Raw genomic sequence first — 20,049 nt, 5'->3', positions numbered from 1 at the left:
AGAGAACAAAAGGGAATGCCCTGCCACAGAGGCAGGGTGGGATGGGGGGATGGGGGGTGAGAGGGATGCTGGGACCTGTGGTGGTGGAAAGTGGGCACTGGTGGAAGGATGGGTACGTGATCATTGTATGACTGAAATCCAAGCACAAAAATTTGTAAGTCTACAACTGTACCTCATGGTGCTTCACTAATAAAAATGAAAAAATTTTAAAAAATCTAAACAAAAAAATTGACAATTCCAAGTGTTGTCAAGGATACAAAGCTGATGGAAGTATTAAATGATATAACTGCTTTGAAAAACAAAACAAAACAACAACAACAAAAGATTTCGTTACTGTTAATGTGTATGTTTTGGTGGTGGGGAGGGAAAAGGAACTTAATCAGGAAAAACATACTCCCAATTCTCTTCCTGCCCACAACAGGGTTTTTCTTCTGTAAATACAATCAAATTTACATTTAGATAGAAACTAGCACATAAGTCTCTTCAAAAGAAAACAAACTTAAGGAAAAGGCCCTCCCGTTGATCGTTGATTTGCTCGAGCAGGCCCAGTAACTTCTCCATTGGAGACTTTGTTGTTACTGTGTCTGGCATATCGAATACTCTCGGTAGCTTGCCGGGCTCTCTGAGAGGGGCGGAGGAATCGAACTCAGGTCGGCCATGTTGGCCGCTTGTAAGGCGAACGCCCTACCCGCTGTGCTATCGCTCCAGAAAACAAACTTGAAAGTATAAATTTCTTATTTAGCAAGGGAATGCTTTGAATGTTATTTTTATTCAGATTAATCATTAATCAATCATTAAATTAATTATTACATTCATCCTTTACTTTATTTAAATGATTTAAATGATTTATTAAAAATTTCCTCTCCCCAGGGTCAGAGTAATAGCACAACAAGTGCTTGCCTTGCATGTGGCTGACCCAGGTTCAATCCCTGGCATCCCATATAGTCGGTCACCTGAGCCCCATGAGCACAGAACCCGGAGTAAGCCCTGATCACTGACAGGTGTGGCCCCAAACAAAACAAACAAAAAGCCACAATTTAGGTTCAAGTAGAACCGAATTCAAGGAACCCTTGAAAGATGGTGCTAGTGTTAATCAGGTCACACCTGGCAATGTTCAGGGGTTTCTCCTGGCGCTGGCTCAGAAATTACTCCTGGCAATGCTCGGGGGATGCTGGGATGGAACCTAGGTCAGCTGCATGTAAGGCAAATGCCCTTCCTGCTGCACTATCACTCCAAGATGAAATTTTAAAAAGAGAATAAGAGGAGGGAGGAGAACTGAGAGAGGAAAGGACAAGGCTTCAGAGGAAAAGAAGACTCTATTTTGGCTAGCTTGCCTTTTGCCAACTGGAGAGAAAGAAAGTGGAGACTAGAGACTAGAGATTACAGAAAGAGCAAGAGTTCATCTACATAGAATCCAGATGTACCAGTCTCAAATTAATTTAAGTCAGATTAGTAAAAAGCTTACCCTCCCTATGGAGAGGCATAGAAACACACATATAATTTATTTATTTTGAGCCATACCTGAGAGTGCCTGGGAGCTATTCCCAGTTCTCTGCTTGGGGGTCACTCCCAGCAGTGCTCCGGGGACGATTAGGGGCCAGAGATCAAACCCAGGTCTATGTGCAAAGCATGTACCACAGCCTTCACCACATTTCACAATATATATGTATCAATGACAACAAAGAGAAGGAACATTAATGTTGTATTTTTCCAATTAAAATAAGGCTCAGGACTGGAGAGATAAGGCCCTTGGGAAGGCCCTTGCTTTGCATGTAGCTGATCCTGCTTCGATTTCTAGCAGCAGATTTGGTCCCTGAACATAGAGCGATGGGTAAGCCCTAAGCACAGTAAGGCTTGGCCCAAATAAACCCTTACCCATCATTCCCCCAAACCCCACCAAAAAGTCTTGCAGAGCCAAGGACGCAGCTCAGCAGTTGAGCCCTAGCCTTGCACGTGTGATGCACCAGATTGAACCCAGCACGACTAAAAAAATAGAATTTTTTAAAACATTAAGTAAAAATAAGGGTTTTTTTTTTTATGCTGTAGACTCAGCTATTTCAAGCTTGGATGAAACCTCACTTCCCTAATATTATTGTATTTTCAGAGTTTTGTAGGAGAACCTTTTGGTTTTGTTTTATTTGGTTTTTGCTTTTTGGGTCACACCCAGCGATGCTCAGGAGTTACTTCTGGCTCTGCACTCAGGAATTACTCCTGGCGTTGCTCAGGGGACCATATGGTATGCTGGGAATCGAACCTGGGTTGACCGCGTCCAGGTTGGCTGTGTACAAGGCAAAGCACCTACCCACCGTACTATCACTCCAGCCCCAATCCTTTAGTTTTTGCAATGATGTTAGTCCCTGTCCTTTATTTGCTTTTGGTTTTGAAGCATTAGGCATTCCTTATTTTTGTTTTATTTTGGGATTTTTGGTCCACACCCCACAGTGCTCAGGGCTTACTCATGGCTCCATGATCAAAGATCATTCTTGGCGGGGCTTGGAGGACCATATGGGATGCCAGGATCGAACCCAGATCAGCAGTATACAAGGCAAGCGCCCTTCCCACTCTACTATTGCTCTGGCCCTTTCCCCAGCACAGTTAAGCTGACCAATGACTTCTCTGTCAAGAGAGACGCGGGGAAAGACTCCCTCAACCTCCTCCGGGTCCCCACAGCTGTTTGCCCTGGCTGGACCCGCACACAGGTGTGTGTCTGCGTCCTCCTTCCTGCTTCTAGACAAAGATAAACAAGATGAAATAGGGCTTCTAGGACTATTCGGACTTTCTTTTTGGGACCAAAATTCCTCAGCTCCCAAACGAAAACCAGAAAGTCAGAAAAGAAAGAACATTCTACCGTCAGGCACACACTTGCAATGTAATAAAATAAAAAAACAACTATTCATTACTCAAACATTATAGAATATATGCTGCTATATTATTAGGTAAAGTAGAAAATCATTTTTATAAACCACTTAATATTGTCAGATTTTCTAATTCATTTACATTAGGATAAATATACTTACTTGATTAATTCATTACTTTATTGAATCACCGTGAAATACACAGTTACAAAGCTGTTCATGATTAGGTTTCAGACACTGTTCCAACACCCTGTTCATTTTCTTATAGAATATATGTCAGAGCTTGTACACAGGGATTCGGACCACAACTTGTTTTCAACCTCAGAATCTGTGTGTGTGTGTGTGTGTGTGTGTGTGTGTGTGTGTGGCAAGTAATTTTTTACTGAAAGTTGTAGCAAGATGTGAGAGGTGAGAAATAGAAAAGTCCATATTCAAGAGAGAACATGGGCTTCTCCAGAGTAGAAATAGGCAAGCCAAGAAACAGAGACGAGCATGTGTAAGAGAGCACGGGCTTGAAGATCAAGCCTCTCCCTCCTTCTTATTTATACCTGAAATTGGCTGAAACTGACTCAAATGGTAAAGCATGTACTGGCACAGTAGGCTCCCCACTGCCCCCCACCCCCACCTCCAGGTGTGGCTCTCACAGCAGCAACAATTACAAAAGAATTCCAGAGAGGATTGGATTCAGGGCTTTAAGCAGAGAATTCAGGTGTCTTGTCCATACTCTCAGGACCAGAACATAATAGGGCTCGGCAAATGACCATAGTGATGCACAGCAATGAGGCTATACACACAGTCAAATGCTTTCATGGTTGGGGTGTTTGGGCCACACTGGAAAGTGCTTAGAGGGAACTCCTAGCTCAGTGCTCAGGAGCCCCTTCTGGCTCTAAGTTCAGGGGACCAAGGGGTGTGAAGGATCCAACCCAGGCCTCCGAAGGGCAAAGCACGTCCTCCAGTCTGCTGAGCTATCTTTCTGGCCTTTTGTTTCTTCAGTCTTGAGGCCACATCCAGAGGTGCTCAGGGGCCACTCCTGGCTCTGCTCAGTGGTCATTCCCAGCAGTTTTCCAGGAAGCACGTGATGCTGAGGATGCTGAGGACTGAACCCGGACCTCCCCCATGCAAGCATGTGTTCCGGTCTTTGGAGTTCCTGTCTGGCACTAGTTTCCAATGTTTTAAAGCTACCATTGGAACTTGTACTAAGTACTTGATTAAGTAGTGATCAATAACTTTAACTTTCTAAGATCTTGAGGTTATTAAGTAAATTACTAGCTTACCAAGGGATGTCAAAGGAGAAAAAGCCAAGTGTGTCTATTTATTTGTGCCTATTGTGCCCTCTTGTGGAATTACATACAGTTTACATATTCGGTTTGGTGCAGGTTTAACAAAGAACCACGAACTGAGGACCTGGCCACCTTGATGGAGTAGACTCGTCATCAGTTTATTGATTTTTTGCTTGTTCTATTTTGCTTTTGAACCACACCCAACTGTGCTCAGAGCTCACTCCTGGCTCTGCACTCAGGGATCACTCTTGGCAGTGCTCCAATATGGGATGCTGGGGATTGAACTCGAGTTGGCCTCATACCAGGAAAGCACCTAACCATCAGTCCTAGTCCTCCAGCTCTTACTTATTTTATTCTTTTCTGCTCTGGGTTGGGGATGGAACTCACGCACACAAGGAAGGTTCTACCACTGTGTTACATGTCCAGCCCTTTTCATCAGTTTTCCTTCATTTCTGTGTGAGCAAGATTCAGACTTGCCTCTCAACTGGGCAACTCAATGATGATTTTGTTCAGGAATGTTCTCCAAAAATTCTGGTTCACCAAACTGGTATTTGATCTTTGATCTGGCCCGCTCATCTGTGTGGCTGACTGCTGTGCGCAAGGGTGTGTCCCGGTCTCCTCGCATTACTCAGAGCCTCTGGTTCCTCAGTGAGTCCTGAGATAACGGCTCTCAGATCTTCCAGCTGCCTCCATCCCTTCTGGATCTCTTCTTCTGTTATCAGGTGTTGCAACCCTAGCCAGCAAGCACACACTCTTCCCTTGTTAGCTGATGTTTCCTGTGAGTCGTGACAATGTCATTTCAAATGGACTCGTTTCTTAGCTGGGACCTCTCCAAAAACTGCTTCACTACTATTAACTGACTGAAAACAGAATCATGAGGGTCCCAAGGAATTACAGGTCTGCACTCAACTGGGATGTCATTCAAAGAGGGATTTCCCTTGCTTTAGTCCCAAATCCAAATGACACTGAGAGTGTGCTAGGTTCAAGGCTAGACATTTTTATAAGAGTAATCACTATCACTGTCCTACCATTGTTCATCGATTTGCTCGAGCGGGTCCAGTAATGTCTCCATCGTGAGACTTTGTTGTTATTGTGTTTGGCATATCAAATACGTCACGGGGAGCTTGCCAGGCTTTGCCGTGTAACATCTTTAAAATTTCTGCCATTTCTCCTTTCCCTCTCTCTTTCTAATTTTTTTTTTACAAACCTAGGGCCATATACATGCTCAGTTCATTTCTCTCTTTTTGTCTGTCTCTGTCTATCTCTTCCTGTTATTGCCACACCTGGCAATGTTCAGGAGTTACTTCTGGCTCCGTCCTAAGAAATTATTTCTGACAGTGCTTGGGGGACCAGATGGGATGCCGGGGATTGAAGTTGGTTGGCCGCATGCAAGGCAAGCTCCTGGTCCATTTCTGTAAGATGTGCCTGGATGCTGGCTGTCCTTCCCTAAGAGACAGGGACATGATAAATGAAAAAGCTACACCTATAAAGCTGTTTCCTTGCTTTTTATCAACAAGGAAGGCATAACTTAAGTCAACATAATAGTCAATAACCCAGCTACAGGCAACACAGCAGGTAAAGCACTTGTCTGGTATGTGGCTAATGCTGGTTGGATCCCTGGTTCCACATTATGGTCCCTTGAGCACTTCCAGGGGTGATCCCTAAACACATAGCCAGGAGTAAATCCTGAGCACTGTTGAGTCTGGTGCTCAATAGAAAGAGAGAGAGAAAGGAAGAAAGGAAGAAAGAAAGGAAGAAAGAAAGAAGGAAGGAAGGAGGGAAGGAGGGAAGGAAGGAAGAAAGAACGGAAGGAAGAAGGAAATAAAGAGAAAAAGGAAGAAGGGAGAGAAAGAGAAAGGGGGAGGGAGGGAAAGAGAAAGAGAGGAGGGAACAAAGGAAGGAGAGAAAGAGAGAAAGAAGGGGGAAGAAAGAGAAATGAAAAGAGAGAAAGAAAAAAGGGGGAGAAAAGGAGAGAAAGAGAAAGAGGAAGGAAGGAAGGAAGGAACGAAGGAAGATAAGGAGGGAGGGAGAAAGGATGGAAGAGAAAGGAAGTAAGAAAAAAGAGAGAAAGAGTTGATGCAGGGGGAAAAGAGAAAAAAGAGAGAAAGAAAAAAGAAAGAAAAGAAAAGAAGGAAAGAAAGAGAAAGCAAAATCAAACAAGTACATCAATAAGAATGGGGTGTCCTGGAGAGGAGCCCGTGGGTGGCTCTCTGCTGAGGTGCTCACACACACTCTGGGCGCAATGTTCCCCAGGAGCCACTACTGCACCCGTACTCCTGCTTGCTGGGGTTTGTATTTCCTGACCACGACGGTCACATTTTATTCTGTTATTTTATTTAACTGGGGATCACAGACATGCTGGTGCAGTTCTCTTTGGGAGATGCTACAGTGCTCAAACATTGTTTTTCATAGGGGTCACGTCCAGTGGTGTTTGGAGGTGGGTGCCCTTTCCAATCCTGGAATCTTCCAGCAGTGCAGCCTGACAGGTAGTTGGGACCAGCAGGGCTACACCTGGCAGTGCTGGAGAGACGTGCAGTGCCGGATACTGAACCTGGGACCTGGAACATGCAAGGCCTGTGCTTCACCACTTGGTCACATATTTTAACAATGATGCTGGCTTGTACCACCAGTGGTTTAGACGGGAATGTGGTTTAATTAACACAAAAATTTTATATATGTGTGTGTGTGCATATTTTTTTCTTAAAATTTTGGGATACAATACTGTTAGTCATACTTTTTGTGCATACATTATCCCAAACCTCCACCAAACTCACAAGGACCTTTTCCATGACCCTCATTGATGTTACTTTCTTTTTTCTTCTTCTTTTAATGTTTTTGGTTTGGGGGCTACACTCAGTGATGCTCAGGGCTTACTCCTGGGTCTGCACTCAGGAATCACTCCTAGTGTACTCGGGGGACCAAACCGGGTGCTGGGGATCAAACCTCGTCGGCTGCATGCAAGGCAAATGCCCTACTGGTTGTACTATCTCTCGCTTTCTTATGCAACTTTCTCCACTCCAACCTTCTACCTTAGAGCCTCAAAATAGTTAAATATGTATTGTTTTATGCATTGTTGTAAATCAATTAAGTGACTAAAGGGCAAGAAATATGCACTTATGCCTGTCACATAATTATCCTTACTATTATTATTATTGATGCCGAACTTAGTGCGCTTAGTACGAACTTGGTGGACTGGAGCGATAGCACAGCGGTAGGGCGTTTGCCTTTCAAGCGGCCAACATGGCCAACCCGAGTTCGATTCCTCCGCCCCTCTTGGAGAGACCGGCAAGCTACCGAGAGTATTCGATATGCCAAACACAGTAACAACAAAGTCTCCAATGGAGACGTTACTGGGCCCGCTCGAGCAAATCGACGATCAACGGGAGGGCCTTTACCTTTACCTTATTATTATTATTATTACTGCTTTTTGTGTCACACCTGGCAATGCTTAGGGCTTACTCCTGGCTCTGCACTCAGGAATTACTCCTGGTGGTGCATGGGGAATTATGTGAGATGCTGGGGACCGAACCCATGTCAGCTGTGTACAAGGCAAATGTCCTTACCTGCTGCGCTCTTATTTTTGGAATGTGACCTTAAGTAAATGGATCATTAATTTCAGCTAAAGGACTTCCTTTAGTACTGTCTGTAGGGACATCTGCCAGTATTTCGCTTTCACTTTAAAATGGTTTTGATGGGGCTAGAGAGATAGCACAGCGGGTAGAGTGTTTGCCTTGCACGCGGCCGACCCGGGTTCAATTCCCAGCATCCCATATGGTCCCCTGATTACTGCCAGGAGTAATTCCTGAGTGCAAAGCTAGGAGTAACCCCTGAGCACTGCCGGGTGTGACCCAAAAAGAAAAAAAAAAGGTTTTGCTAAGTGTTAAGACAATGTAAATTTATTCCATCACAGAAGTGGTATACTCCATTAAAATACAAATCCCAGGTACTGAAGACATACATAGTACAGCAGGCAAGGTGCTTGTCTTGCTTGTGGCCAATACAGGAGATTATCCTAGGAGTGATTACTGAGTGTAGAACCAGGAGCAACCCTTGAGCATCATGGGGAATGACTTAAAAACATACCCCATGACTTAAAAATCCCAGAATTTTTATTATTTGCTTTTTCCTACCTGATATTTGTAATCCTAACTCTTCATGTAATAATAAATTCTAAACAATAAACATTACTATTTATTTTCATTAAATTATTGTTTCATATAAGAAAAGAAAATGAAAGTTGTTTTGCTGGATTGTCAAGTATTTGCAGTAATCTTGGGAACTGTTCTATTTTTAAATTTTAAAAAAAATGTTTGTTTTTGGGGAGGGCCACACCTGGCTGTGCTTAGAGTTTACTACTGTCTTTTTTGCTTCTGGATCCCTCCGGGCAGGAAATGTAAATGATATGTGGAGCTCTTCATAGTTCTGTTTGTTTGTTTTTTGTTTTTTTTTTCTCTCTTCATAGTTTTATCTTCAAGTTTGTTGATTCTTCTTTTGGTTCCTATCTACTGTGAATCATTTAAGGATATTTTTTTTATTTCAGTTGTAAATTTCAACTCCAGAACATCCATTTGCCTCTATCGTTTTATATGTAACTTTTTAAGCTATCTGCCCCGCTTTATAGTCTTTTTATTTGTTTTGGGGAGGCCCCATCTGGCAGTGCTCAGGAGTTGCGGGGTTGCATTCATGCTGCTCAGGGGACCCTTTCAGCTGTCAGCCTGTATATGTAATTTTTATCTTTTTTTACAGTGTTCCCTACTTTATGAGGCACTGTCATCACTCATAGCCTTTATCTTTCTCTTCCTCCCTCCCTTCCTTCCTTCCTTCCCTCTTCCTTTCCTTCTTTCCTTCTTTCCTTTCTTGATTTTTGGGCTACACTTGCCAGTATTCAGTGCTTACTCTTGGCTCTGCACTCAGAGGTTAGTCCTGTCAGTGCCAGGGAGACCAGATGAGGTGCCGGGTATCAAACTAGGGCTGGCTATGTGGCTGGGGATCAAACTAGGGTTGGCCATAGGCAAGGCAAACACCCTACCTGCTGTACTATCACTCTAGCCCCACCTTCTGTCTTTTTAATATGGTTTTCTTTGTTGCTTAAGCATTTATAAGATAATTTTGAACTATTTTCCTACTAAATCTGACTTTGGGCCTCTTCATGTGCAGTTTATATTTCACAGGCAATGTATGCCTTTGACAACATAATGAGATAATTGGTCAACACCATTAGGCTGGTGGCAGGGGGAGAGGCATTGAGGACCTTGGGGGATGGGAGTGGATACACTGATGAGGAGGGTGGTGTTAGAATTATGTGCATGAGAAACCATTATTTATTTACTTATTGTTGCTGTTTTTTGCATATCGAATACGCCACACCACGAGGAGCTTGCCATGCTCTGCAGTGCGGGCGGGATACTCTCCATAGCTTGCCAGGGTCTCCGAGAGGGATGGAGGAATCAAACCCGAGTCGGCCGTGTGCAAGGCAAATGCCCTACCTGCTATCCAGCCATAGCACTGCAGTAGGGCATTTACCTTGTGTGCCTCCAGCCTGGCCGAGCTGGGTTCAATTCCTCCACCTCTCTCAGACAGCCTACTGAGAGTACCTCGCCCGCACGGCAAAGCCTGGCAAGCTCCCTGTGGCGTATTCAATATGCCAAATATAGTAACAAGTCTCACAATGGAGACATTACTGGGCCTGCTCGAGCAAAGCGATGAACAACGGGAGGACAGTAACAGTGATACAGTGATTTATTTTTAGGAATCATGATTAATAGTACTGTAAACCACAGAATCTCAGTCAACTTAAAAAAAACAAAACGGTGCTTCTGAATCCTATGTTCATTGCACCATTTTGGCACTATTCCAAGAGCCAAAATCCTAAAATAGTCTAAATATCCAAGAACAGATAACTGGATAAAGAAAATGTATAAGAAATATACACAATGGAAAACTACTCAGCTATAAGAAAACATGGAATCATGCAATTTTCTGCTGTGTGGATGGACGTGGAGAGTATCACACTGAGTGAAGTCTCCTTAGTCAGGAGAGGGACAGATAAAGAAGGATCTCATATATGGGATATAAGGAATCATAGTAGGGGAATAGCAAATGTCCAAAGGAACTGGTCTTCAGAAGGAAGTTTACCAAGTTGGAGGGCAAAGGGAATGATGGTGGTGGGAAATGGACATCCTGGAGATTGTGATACTGAAATGTTTTAGGTAAGAAACCTAAAACCTAACAGTTCTGTGGGGATGGAGAGATAGTCTAGCAGGTATGCTGTCTGCCTTGCATGTGGCTGACTAGGATTCAATCCCTGGTACCCCAAGACCGCGAGGAGTCTTTCATGTGCACAGCCAAGTATCGCCCCAAACCAAAAACAAACAAAAAATATAGTTTTGTAAGCCATGGTGCATAAAATAATTTTTTTTGAGGGGGACATGCAGTGATGATGCTCAGAGAAAACTCCTGGCTCTGCATTCAGGAATTTCTCCTGGTGGGCTCAAAGGAAACTCGCAGGGCGCCAGGAATGCAACCTGGGTTGGCAGCATGCAAGGCAAGCATCCTTCCCACTGCACTAATGCTCTGGCCTCCTAAAATAACATTTTAAAATAAAGTTTAGGAGCTGGAGCGGTAGCACAGCGGGTAGGGCGTTTACCTTGCACGCAGCCAACATGGCTGACCCAGGTTTGATTCCCAGCATCCCATATGGTCCCCCAGGAGTAATTCCTGAGTGCATGAACCAGGAGTAATCCCTGAGCATCGCCGGGTATGACCCAAAAAGCAAAAAAATTTAAAAAAATAATAAAAAAATAAAATAAAGTTTAACAAAAACAAAAAATAAAAGCTTAATTGTCTTTTTCCCTTACAAATGAAGTAATCTATCACTGAGCTCAGTGCTCTCCACAGGTACTAGCTTCCTGTGTGACATGACATTTTGTTGCAAATTTAGATAGTTCATATGCACTTGATGATATATTATAGGATGACTTAGATAACATATGGCAGGAACTCTGGGTAGCGAGCCCTCCCTATTATTTAGTATCTTGATAGCTTGATTTGATCAGCTTGATTCAGTGTGATCCAATTAATTCATTAAAGCCACCCACAGAGGCAGTTTTTCAGGCCATTCTTTGAATTTGGCTCTGATGCAAGAAGGAAATTTCTGTTTTTCTTCTGTTCAGCCATTTCATTAGGAGAAGAACACAAAGAAATCCTGCCTCTGCAGATCATGGCAATTTTACTCTATCCCACAAGCATAGCCAGTATTTTCTCCTACTAGGAGAAAAAGCAGTAGTCAGATGGGAAGGAAGGGAAACTTAATTGTCTTTTTCCCTCCCAAATGAAGTAGTCTATCACTGAGCTCATTGCTCTCCACAGGTACTAGCTTCCTCTTCATGACGTCCCTGACCCATTTGCCACAGTTGCTTGGCATTTAAGTTCTGTAACAGATGAGATGAAAAATGCCTGCCTCTTCCAAGGAAACGCCTGTCTTCCTCAACAGGGAGCTGTGGGCATAGGATCGCTTTGTCCTCCCAAACTGTCTGGAGTTCAATTTGCATCCTGCTGAAAGGACAGAGGGTGGGTGTAGGTCATGGTTCAAATATCAAAGTCTCATTCTTTCTGACCAACTTTGAGTAGATTTTCTTGAATGAGGAATCTCTTTCTTCACTTACTTAGGCCCTTCGGACATTTTCCAGAGACTCTAAACAATTGGTTGAGAAATAATTTTCAGCAGTTGTGCTTGTTTCACTCAGGAGTAAATCCACAGAGCCCCTGATGCCCTCACATTAGAAGCTGCCATCCTACTGAGTCTGTACCTTTTGTGCTATGGTAGCTAAGCTTCTTGAATGTGAGTCTCAGGCTACTTAAAGAATTATCATGCTCATGGAGTAAGCCTTGCAAATCTGAGAAAGTGACAGTTGGAGTTCTGGTGATACTGTGGAAACCTGTGGACCCAGCTTAGTTTGGGGTGTGTCCTATACTTTGCAGTCAGATATGCCAGCAAACTTCTTGCTTTGCTTAAGTAATTATAATTGAATTTAAGTAATTTCATTCTATTAAATGTAACTAAGAGTTATAACTAATCTCTTTAATAGTGTATAAATGGTAGTGAGTAGCACTGTCACTGTCCTCCCGTTGTTCATCGATTTGCTCGAGCGGGCACCAGTAACATCTCACAACAAATTGTGAGACTTGCTGTTACTGTGTTTGGCATATCAAATACGTCACAGGGAGCTTGCCAGGCTTTGCCGTGTGGGCGAGATACTCTCAGTAGCTTGCCAGGCTCTTCAAGAGGGGCGGAGGAATCAAACTCGGGTCGGCCATGTTGGCTGTGTGCAAGGCAAACGCCCTACCGCTGTGCTATCGCTCCAGCCCCAAATGGTAGTGAGTAATAGTGAATAAACGGTAAGCACAAGTGGAAAGCTTTTTCAACAAACTTAGTAGCCACAGTAATTTTCTTTTTTCTTTCCCTTTTTCATTTTTGAATTTTGGGGCCACACCCAGTGGTTCAGGGCTCAGGAGACCATATGGGGTGCCAGGGATCAAACCCAGGTCCGCTATATGCAAGGTAGGCACCCTACCCACTATGTCATCACTCCTGCCCTGCCAGGGTCATGTGATCTTTTTGGTAGTTAATCTCATTTCAGTAATGTATGGTTCTTTGGTAGTTAATAGAACATATAATTTATGGTGATTTTAACTGAAGTGCCTTTTACCAAGAATGTTTAATATATTCCTATACTCCTGGCAGTATGTGCTGGTTCCAGCAGGGGTGTTTCCAAAGAAAACTTGATGTAAATGTTATTATGAAAAATAAAATTAATATTCACACAGAGACCTGATTTTGAGTACAAAATCTTTCTGTAAGTTTGGTATTCCTCCCTGTGCTATTAGTCAACAGTAAACTCATTAGGCCATCTCTGGTAATCACACATTTCCAAATATTGGAATGAGTTATAGAGCTCTTTAATAAATTATAGGTGGAATGGAAGAAAATAATATTTTGTGTAATACACAAAATCGAGAATATTTTTGTGCATTTTGAATAGTACTCCTTTGAAAAATTGCTAGTACATATTTGTTGGGAATAGTCAGAAAATGCTCTTGACAAATGTGGTGTTCAAGTCCATAAGCAATTTTATCCCCTCTCTTGACAATCTTTTTCTCTTGAATAAGGATACTTATGGCAAGTTCTGGAAATAAATTTTTTAAAACAGACATTCAATTGTGGAACTTACTAAAACTTGACTAAAAACATCCCTGGGGGAGAGGTCAGAGAAATAGCACAGCAGGTGAGAGGCTTGCTTTGCACACAGCTGACTTAGGTCCAGTGCTTGGGATATTGCATATGGTCCAGGAGCACTACCAGGAGTGATCTCTGAGCACAGATCCAGGAAAAAGCCTGAGCACTGTTAGGTGTCACTCAAAGATATAAAAACCTAACCAAGCAACAACAGCAACAAAATGTCCCTGGGTGAGGCCTGGAGAGCCTTACCCTGTCTCATATCACCATTCTGTGGGATACTAATTGTCTAAAGATTTGGCATCCAGGGATTTCTGTCTGAAATATTTACATTTCTGAATCAACTGCATCTTAGAGAACTTTTTTTTTCTTTTTGAGTCACAGCTGGAGATACTCAGGGGTTACTCCTGGCCCTGCACTCAGGAATTACTCCTGGCGGTGCTTGGGGGACCATATGAGATGCTGGGAATTGAACCCAGGTCGGCTGCGTGCAAGGCACATACCCTACCCACTGTCCTATCGCTCCAGCCACGAGTCTTAGAGAACTTAATCAAGCCACTTGCAATTTGCTCTGCACTACTAATGGTCTTCTTTTCTACATTCACAGATGTTGAGAAGTAAACATCCATTGATTTTATAAGATCCATTGATTTTATAAGACTTTGTAAATTATGAATTGATGGGGTCTGAATTCCACTAATTGCACCTGAGAATTTGATATGCTTGGATTGCAAGCACTTGGACTCTGATTTTATTAGGATTTTTTTTTTTGTTTTTGTTTTTGGGCCATAGTTGGCAATGTTCAAGGGTTATTCTTGGCTCTGCACTCAGGAATTACTCTTGGTGGTGCTTGGGAGACCATATAGGATGATGGGGATCGAATCCTGGTCAGACATACGCAAGGTAAATGGCCTATCTGCTGAACTGTCATTTCTGACTCCTGATTTTATTAGGTTTTTAAAAGTTTATTCTGAAAAAAAAAAGAAAAAAGTTTATTCTGATAGTAAAATCTCATATGAGAATAGGATTTCTTTGGTAAGTTTGGAGCAGAGCACACTTCCTTAGAAAATGGGCAAAACTGGATGTCTTCGTCAATTGATAAACCACCTGCTGAAATATTTACATCCTGTTACTGTTACTGTGTTTGGCATATTGAATAGGTTACGGGTAGCTTGCCAGGCTTTGCCATGCGGGCGAGATACTCTTGGTAGCTTGCTGGGCTCTCTGAAAGGGGCGGAGGAATTGAACCCAGCTCGGCTGGGCTGGCTGTGCTCAAGGCAAACGTCCTACCACTGTGCTATTGCTCCAGCCCATTTACATCTTATGATTTTTTTTGGAACATCATTTTTGCTTTGCACATCAGCAGCATACCTGATTTGGTTTTATAGAGATGAAATTTAGGGAACGTACCATTGAGATCTATTTTAAATGACCCCTAAGACTAATATAGCTCATTGAGGATTCAAAATGTCATGTGTGAAAACTGCTATTGATAAGGTAAGGTAAAGGTAAAGGCCCTCCCGTTGATCGTCGATTTGCTCGAGCGGGCCCAGTAACATCTCCTATTGATATGTATTTATTTTTTATTTATTTTAATTTCCACCCCCCTCCCTTCTCCCATCATTGCTGTTGCTGCCACCGTGGTGACTGAGGGCTGGCACACATTCCTGGCTGTGGCACTTGTTTATTTATTCACACCTCTACCCTCGAGATTTTTGTGTTGAGACCGTCTTCTCTTTTTTTTTTCTTTTTTGGGTCACACCCAGTGATGCACAGGGTTTACTCCTGGCTCATGCACTCAGGAATAACTCCTGCTGGTGCTCGGGGGATCATATGGTATGCTGGGAATTGAACCCAGGTCGGCTGTGTGCAAGGCAAACACCCTACCCGCTGTGCTATCACTCCAGTCCTGAGACCTTCTTCTCTCTTTTTTTTTTATTTTTTATAATTTTATTTACTGAATCACCGTGAGAGCAGTTACAAAGCTTTCGGGCTTAAGTCTTGGTCATACAATGAAACAGTCATACCTTCACCAGTGCCCATTCTCTCACCAAAAACCCCAGTATACCCCTATCCCACACCCTCCCCCTACCTGTGGGGCAGATGATTTCCACATTACTCTCTCTCTCTCTCTCTCTCTCTCTACTTTGATCACATTCAATATTTTGACACCCGATCCACCATTATTATTTGAGATTTTACCCCAACATTCAGATCTGCTGAAAAGGCAACAGTAGACAATTTGTTTTCTATTGCTGATTATGAATAACATATGATGTTGCATGGCTGCAGTAGTGGTCGCGTGATTTTGAAATTCCGAAATTTTAACACTTAAATCTGGAGGGATTTCTGCCAAAATCTGCTGGGTTCCAAGGTTTGCTACTGAGTCTCTGGGACCATGGCCATTAAGCAGCTTGATCAGGAACCAGCTTGATCACCCTTTCCCCCCTGGGGTGGCCTGGCAACAGTAACCTACTGTGGGGTTCGATGCATTTCTGCCAAAAGCCATTGGGTTTCGAGATTTGTTTCTGAGTCTCTGGGATCATGGCTGTTAAGCAGCTTGATTAGGAGACAGAGAGGCTGTTTGTGGACGATGACTTGGGGTCTTGTTGGGACAGGGAGGACAGAAACGGCTCCACCCCCATCCCGTGAGGCCCAACAAATTTCGTCACTGCGGGCCCAAGTCCTACTGTCCAATGGCCTCTGGAGGATGGCACCCACCGAGGGGAAGCAGACGGAGGGACAGCACCCTTTCCCCCCTGGGGTGGCCCGGCGACAGTAACCTACTGTGGAGTCCAGACACATTTCTGCCAAAAGGAGACCTTCTTCTCTTTAGCTCCATTTTTTTTTATGCATTAAAGTTCCATTTCACAACATGTATATAGGTCTATGGATTGTGAAAAAAAGAAGCTATTGAATGAGCGAGTGAACTTTGACAGCAAATCAGCACTAACTGTCCACCCTGTTCTTCTTACAGGTTTTGTGTAGAAAATGTCCAAAGTGCTATTTGTCACTGAAGATTTCAAAGACGTAATAAGGCTCCCTGTATATGTATTTCCCAGAAACCACAATCATCAAAATGTGACCCAATTAAATTCATCTCCCCACCCCTTGCTAAACGTGAACTTTCCTGGTCTTTCCTGTCTCATAATAGCAACACCATTCATTAATAGGTAGAACCATCTAAAACGGCCTTTTGTGTAGGTCTATAAATAATTGAATATTGACAATTTCAAACAGACTATACGTAACAGTAACTTAGACTAGAAACCTGGTTGAAATATTTATTTCCTCCTCCCCTTCCAACTCTTAGAATCAGCCAATCATGAGAACTATTCCCCAGGCTAGTTCTCAATCCTTCTCCAAGTAACCATCACAGTCATCATTAATTGACTGTGGCAAGTCTACTGTCCACAAGGTCGTGCCCTGGTGTGTCCTCTCTATTTTGGTTAGCTGTCATGGGTCCACTCTAGATGGTTCTCAGCAGCCACCTACTACTAATAATGCTTTGGGGGTTGGCAGGGTGCAGGGCTCCAAGCCATGACCTTCCACACACAAGGCACATGCTCTACCACTTGAAATCACACTCCCACCCTTGGTCTGTCCTCTTTTTTTTTTTTATTAGTGAAGCACCATGAGGTACAGTTGTAGATTTACAAATCTTTGTGCTTGAGTTTCGGTCATACAATGATCAAATACCCATCCCTCCACCAGTGCCCATTTCCCCCCACCCCCCCTCCCACCCTGCCTCTGTGGCAGGGCATTCCCCTTTGTTCTCTCTCTCCTTTTGGGTGTTGTGGTCTGCAAAAGAGGCATTGAGTGGCAATCATGTTCAGTCCATAGTCCACTTTCAACATGCATCTCCCCTCCTGGGAGGGTCCTCCAAACACCCTTTCTTTGGTGTTCCCTTCTCTATCTGAACTGCCCTTTCCCCTAGAATATCCGGCTGGCCTCTAAGCTATGGAGTAATCCTCCTGGTGTTGATCTCAGCTATTCTTAGGTATTGATCTCATATTTTGTTGCTTTATATCCCCCAGATGAATGCAATTTTTCTATGTCTATCCCTCTCTTTCTGACTCATTTCACTTAGCATGATACTTTCCATATTGTACCACTTGTATGTAAATTTCATGACTTCATCTTTTCTAAGAGCTACATAGTACTCCATTGTGTAGATGTACCAAAGTTTCTTTAACCAGTCATCTGTTCTTGGGCACTCAGGTTTCTTCCAGTTTCTGGCTATTGTAAAGAGTGCTGCAATGAACAAACAAGTGCAGATGTCACTTCGACTACACATTTTTGCCTCTCTGGGGCATATTCCCAGGAGTGGTATCGCTGGGTCAAATGGGAGCTCAATTTCTAATTTTTTGAGAAACGTCCATACTGTTTTCCAAAAGGGCTGAACTAGTCGGCATTCCAACCAACAGTGAAGGAGTGTCCCTTTCTCGCCACATCCGCGCCAGCATCGGTTGCTTTTGTTCTTTTGAGTGTGGGCCAGTCTCTGAGGTGTGAGATGGTATCTCATTGTGGTTTTGATCTGCATCTCCCTGATGATTAATGATGTAGAGCATTTTCTCATGTGCTTTTTTGCCATTCGGATTTCTTCTTTGAGAAAGTTTCTGTTCATTTCATTGCCCCATTTTTTGATGGGGTTGGGTGTTTTCTTCCTGTGGAGTTCCACCAGAATTTTGTATATCCTTGTTATCAACCCCTTGTCAGATGTGTATTCGGCGAATATCCTTTCCCATTCTGTAGACTGTCTTTGTATTTTGGTCACTGTTTCTTTGGAGGTGCAGAAGCTTCTTAGTTTAAGATAGTCCCATTTATCTATCTCTGTTTTCACTTGCTTGGCCAGTGGCGTGGCATCTTTGAAAGTACCATTAGCCTCAATGTCATGGAGGGTTTTGCCAACTTTGTCTTCAATGTACCTTATGGTGTCTGGTCTGATGTTGAGGTCTTTAATCCATTATGATCTTATTTTTGTACATGGTGTTAGGCAGAGTTCTGAGCCCATTTTTTTGCATGTAGCTGTCCAGTGATGCCAGCACAATTTGTTAAAGAGGCTTTCCTTACTCCACTTCACATTTCTTGCTTGGTCTGTCCTCTTTAAAACACAATTCAGACAATTCCACTTCCACAAACATATTCAGTGGCTTACTTCCTTCCTTTCACACAAAACCCAGATATCCCAACATGGCTTAGAAAGCATGCAAGTTCCAGCGGCTACTGACTCTTCAATCCCATTTGAAACTCTATTTCCTGGTTACTATGATCTTCTCAGACATGTTTCTTCCCATCTCCCAAGGATCTTTACATCTTCTCTCTCATGACCCTGATGTTGTTGTCACTCACTGATACCCATTTCCCCTTTATTCTTGTCTTAGCATAAAAATGAGGCCTCAGTGAACCTTCCGTGCCCTTTCCCACATCAGAGTGGAGTCCCATGTACTGACATCCCTGAAACTCTGTTCTCCACCTCAGCACTGACAACATTTCTCAGTTCACTGTCTTGTTAGACTAACACTCTAACCCACTTGGCTCACACAGCCCCCCCACCCGTAAGGGCCCTGCCCCTAAAGGTCACTCAGGAGATGTCTGCATTGGGCATGGACCATTCCTCAACAGCAACACTGTAATTCACAATCCAGAGTTGCCAACTTTCCTTGGTAGTCTCTATTTCAATAGGTCTTTAGTGGTATTTTTGTTTGAAATTTTGAAAAAGGAAACAAAAATATTCCTCTAAAAAGGTCAAACCTTGGGGATGGAGAGATGGTACAGCAGAGAAGGCACTTGCCTTGCACGCAACCAACCCGTTTGATCCTTGGCATCCTATCTGATCCCCCAAGCTCACCAGGAGTGGTCCCTAAGCTCACAGCTAGGAGTAAAACCTGAGTATTTCTGGATATGGCCCCCAAACAACAATAATAACAAAAATGCAAACCTGAGAGGTGAACCAGAATTCTGGACCTTTTCTGATTTAGCCCCTCACGTGACTATACCTAGTAGTCATTGCTATAAGAGCAATAATACTGACTGAAGCTAACATTTATTGAGGGCCAAGTATGTGATAAACCTCTGAAGGCAACAAAAGGCTAGAGAAGTTGTAGTCACATGGCTGGAAAAGATGGCACTAAAATCCCAAATTCATGGTGAAGCCAAACTTGCAAAGTCCACAACCCCAAACCTGCTTTACATATTCTCAGTCCCTTGGTGCTTGGAGAAGACAAACTCTCAGAAACAGGGACCACATTTTTTACATCCTGCACTGGCAGAGTAGCTATCACAGAACTCAAGAGAAATCTATTTCTAGTTGCAATTACACCATCTTGAAACGCACCCCAGTTAATGGTCCCCCACACTCACCAGGAGCTCACCACGATGATCCCTGAGCTCAAAGCCAGGAGTAAGAACTGAGCATTTCTGGGTATGGCCTCCCAACAACAAGTTCCAACTTGCACATTTCAAAGGGCACCTTTCTCCCAGGCAGCATATCATGAAAAGTAAGTGTTCCTACCGGCAAAAAGAGCCTTTGCGCAGCACAGGGTTTGAACAATTTCTTCCATTCCTGAGGATTCCCAACTGAAAATGAGATGGGGTAGATCCTGTGCTCAAATTTCTTTCTATATGAGTCAGGCCACTGTTGCAGCTGAAAAATAAGAAAGACAAGAGAAACATGATT

The 20,049-nt window shown here is 43.3% G+C and overlaps 1 protein-coding gene and 1 non-coding gene across 2 annotated transcripts in view; both read right to left on the bottom strand.

The window, feature by feature from the left end:
* Window positions 1-20,049, bottom strand: part of GXYLT2 (glucoside xylosyltransferase 2) — an 81,856-nt gene that overhangs the window by 26,505 nt on the left and 35,302 nt on the right. The window contains exon 3 of the mRNA XM_056136957.1: window positions 19,885-20,016. Within this exon, the coding sequence (XP_055992932.1) occupies window positions 19,885-20,016 (132 nt within the window). The remainder of the gene's footprint in view (window positions 1-19,884; window positions 20,017-20,049) is intronic.
* Window positions 11,294-11,432, bottom strand: LOC130044585 (small nucleolar RNA SNORA29). Its single transcript, XR_008795438.1, has one exon. It is a non-coding gene; the product is annotated as a small nucleolar RNA SNORA29 (small nucleolar RNA).

Source organism: Sorex fumeus, unplaced genomic scaffold (genome assembly GCF_029834395.1).
Source record: "Sorex fumeus unplaced genomic scaffold, SorFum_2.1 ptg000122l, whole genome shotgun sequence".
In the NCBI taxonomy this organism is placed as follows: Eukaryota; Metazoa; Chordata; class Mammalia; order Eulipotyphla; family Soricidae; genus Sorex; species Sorex fumeus.
Note: the sequence above shows the minus strand (reverse complement) of the source record. Positions and strands in the feature narration are given on the sequence as shown.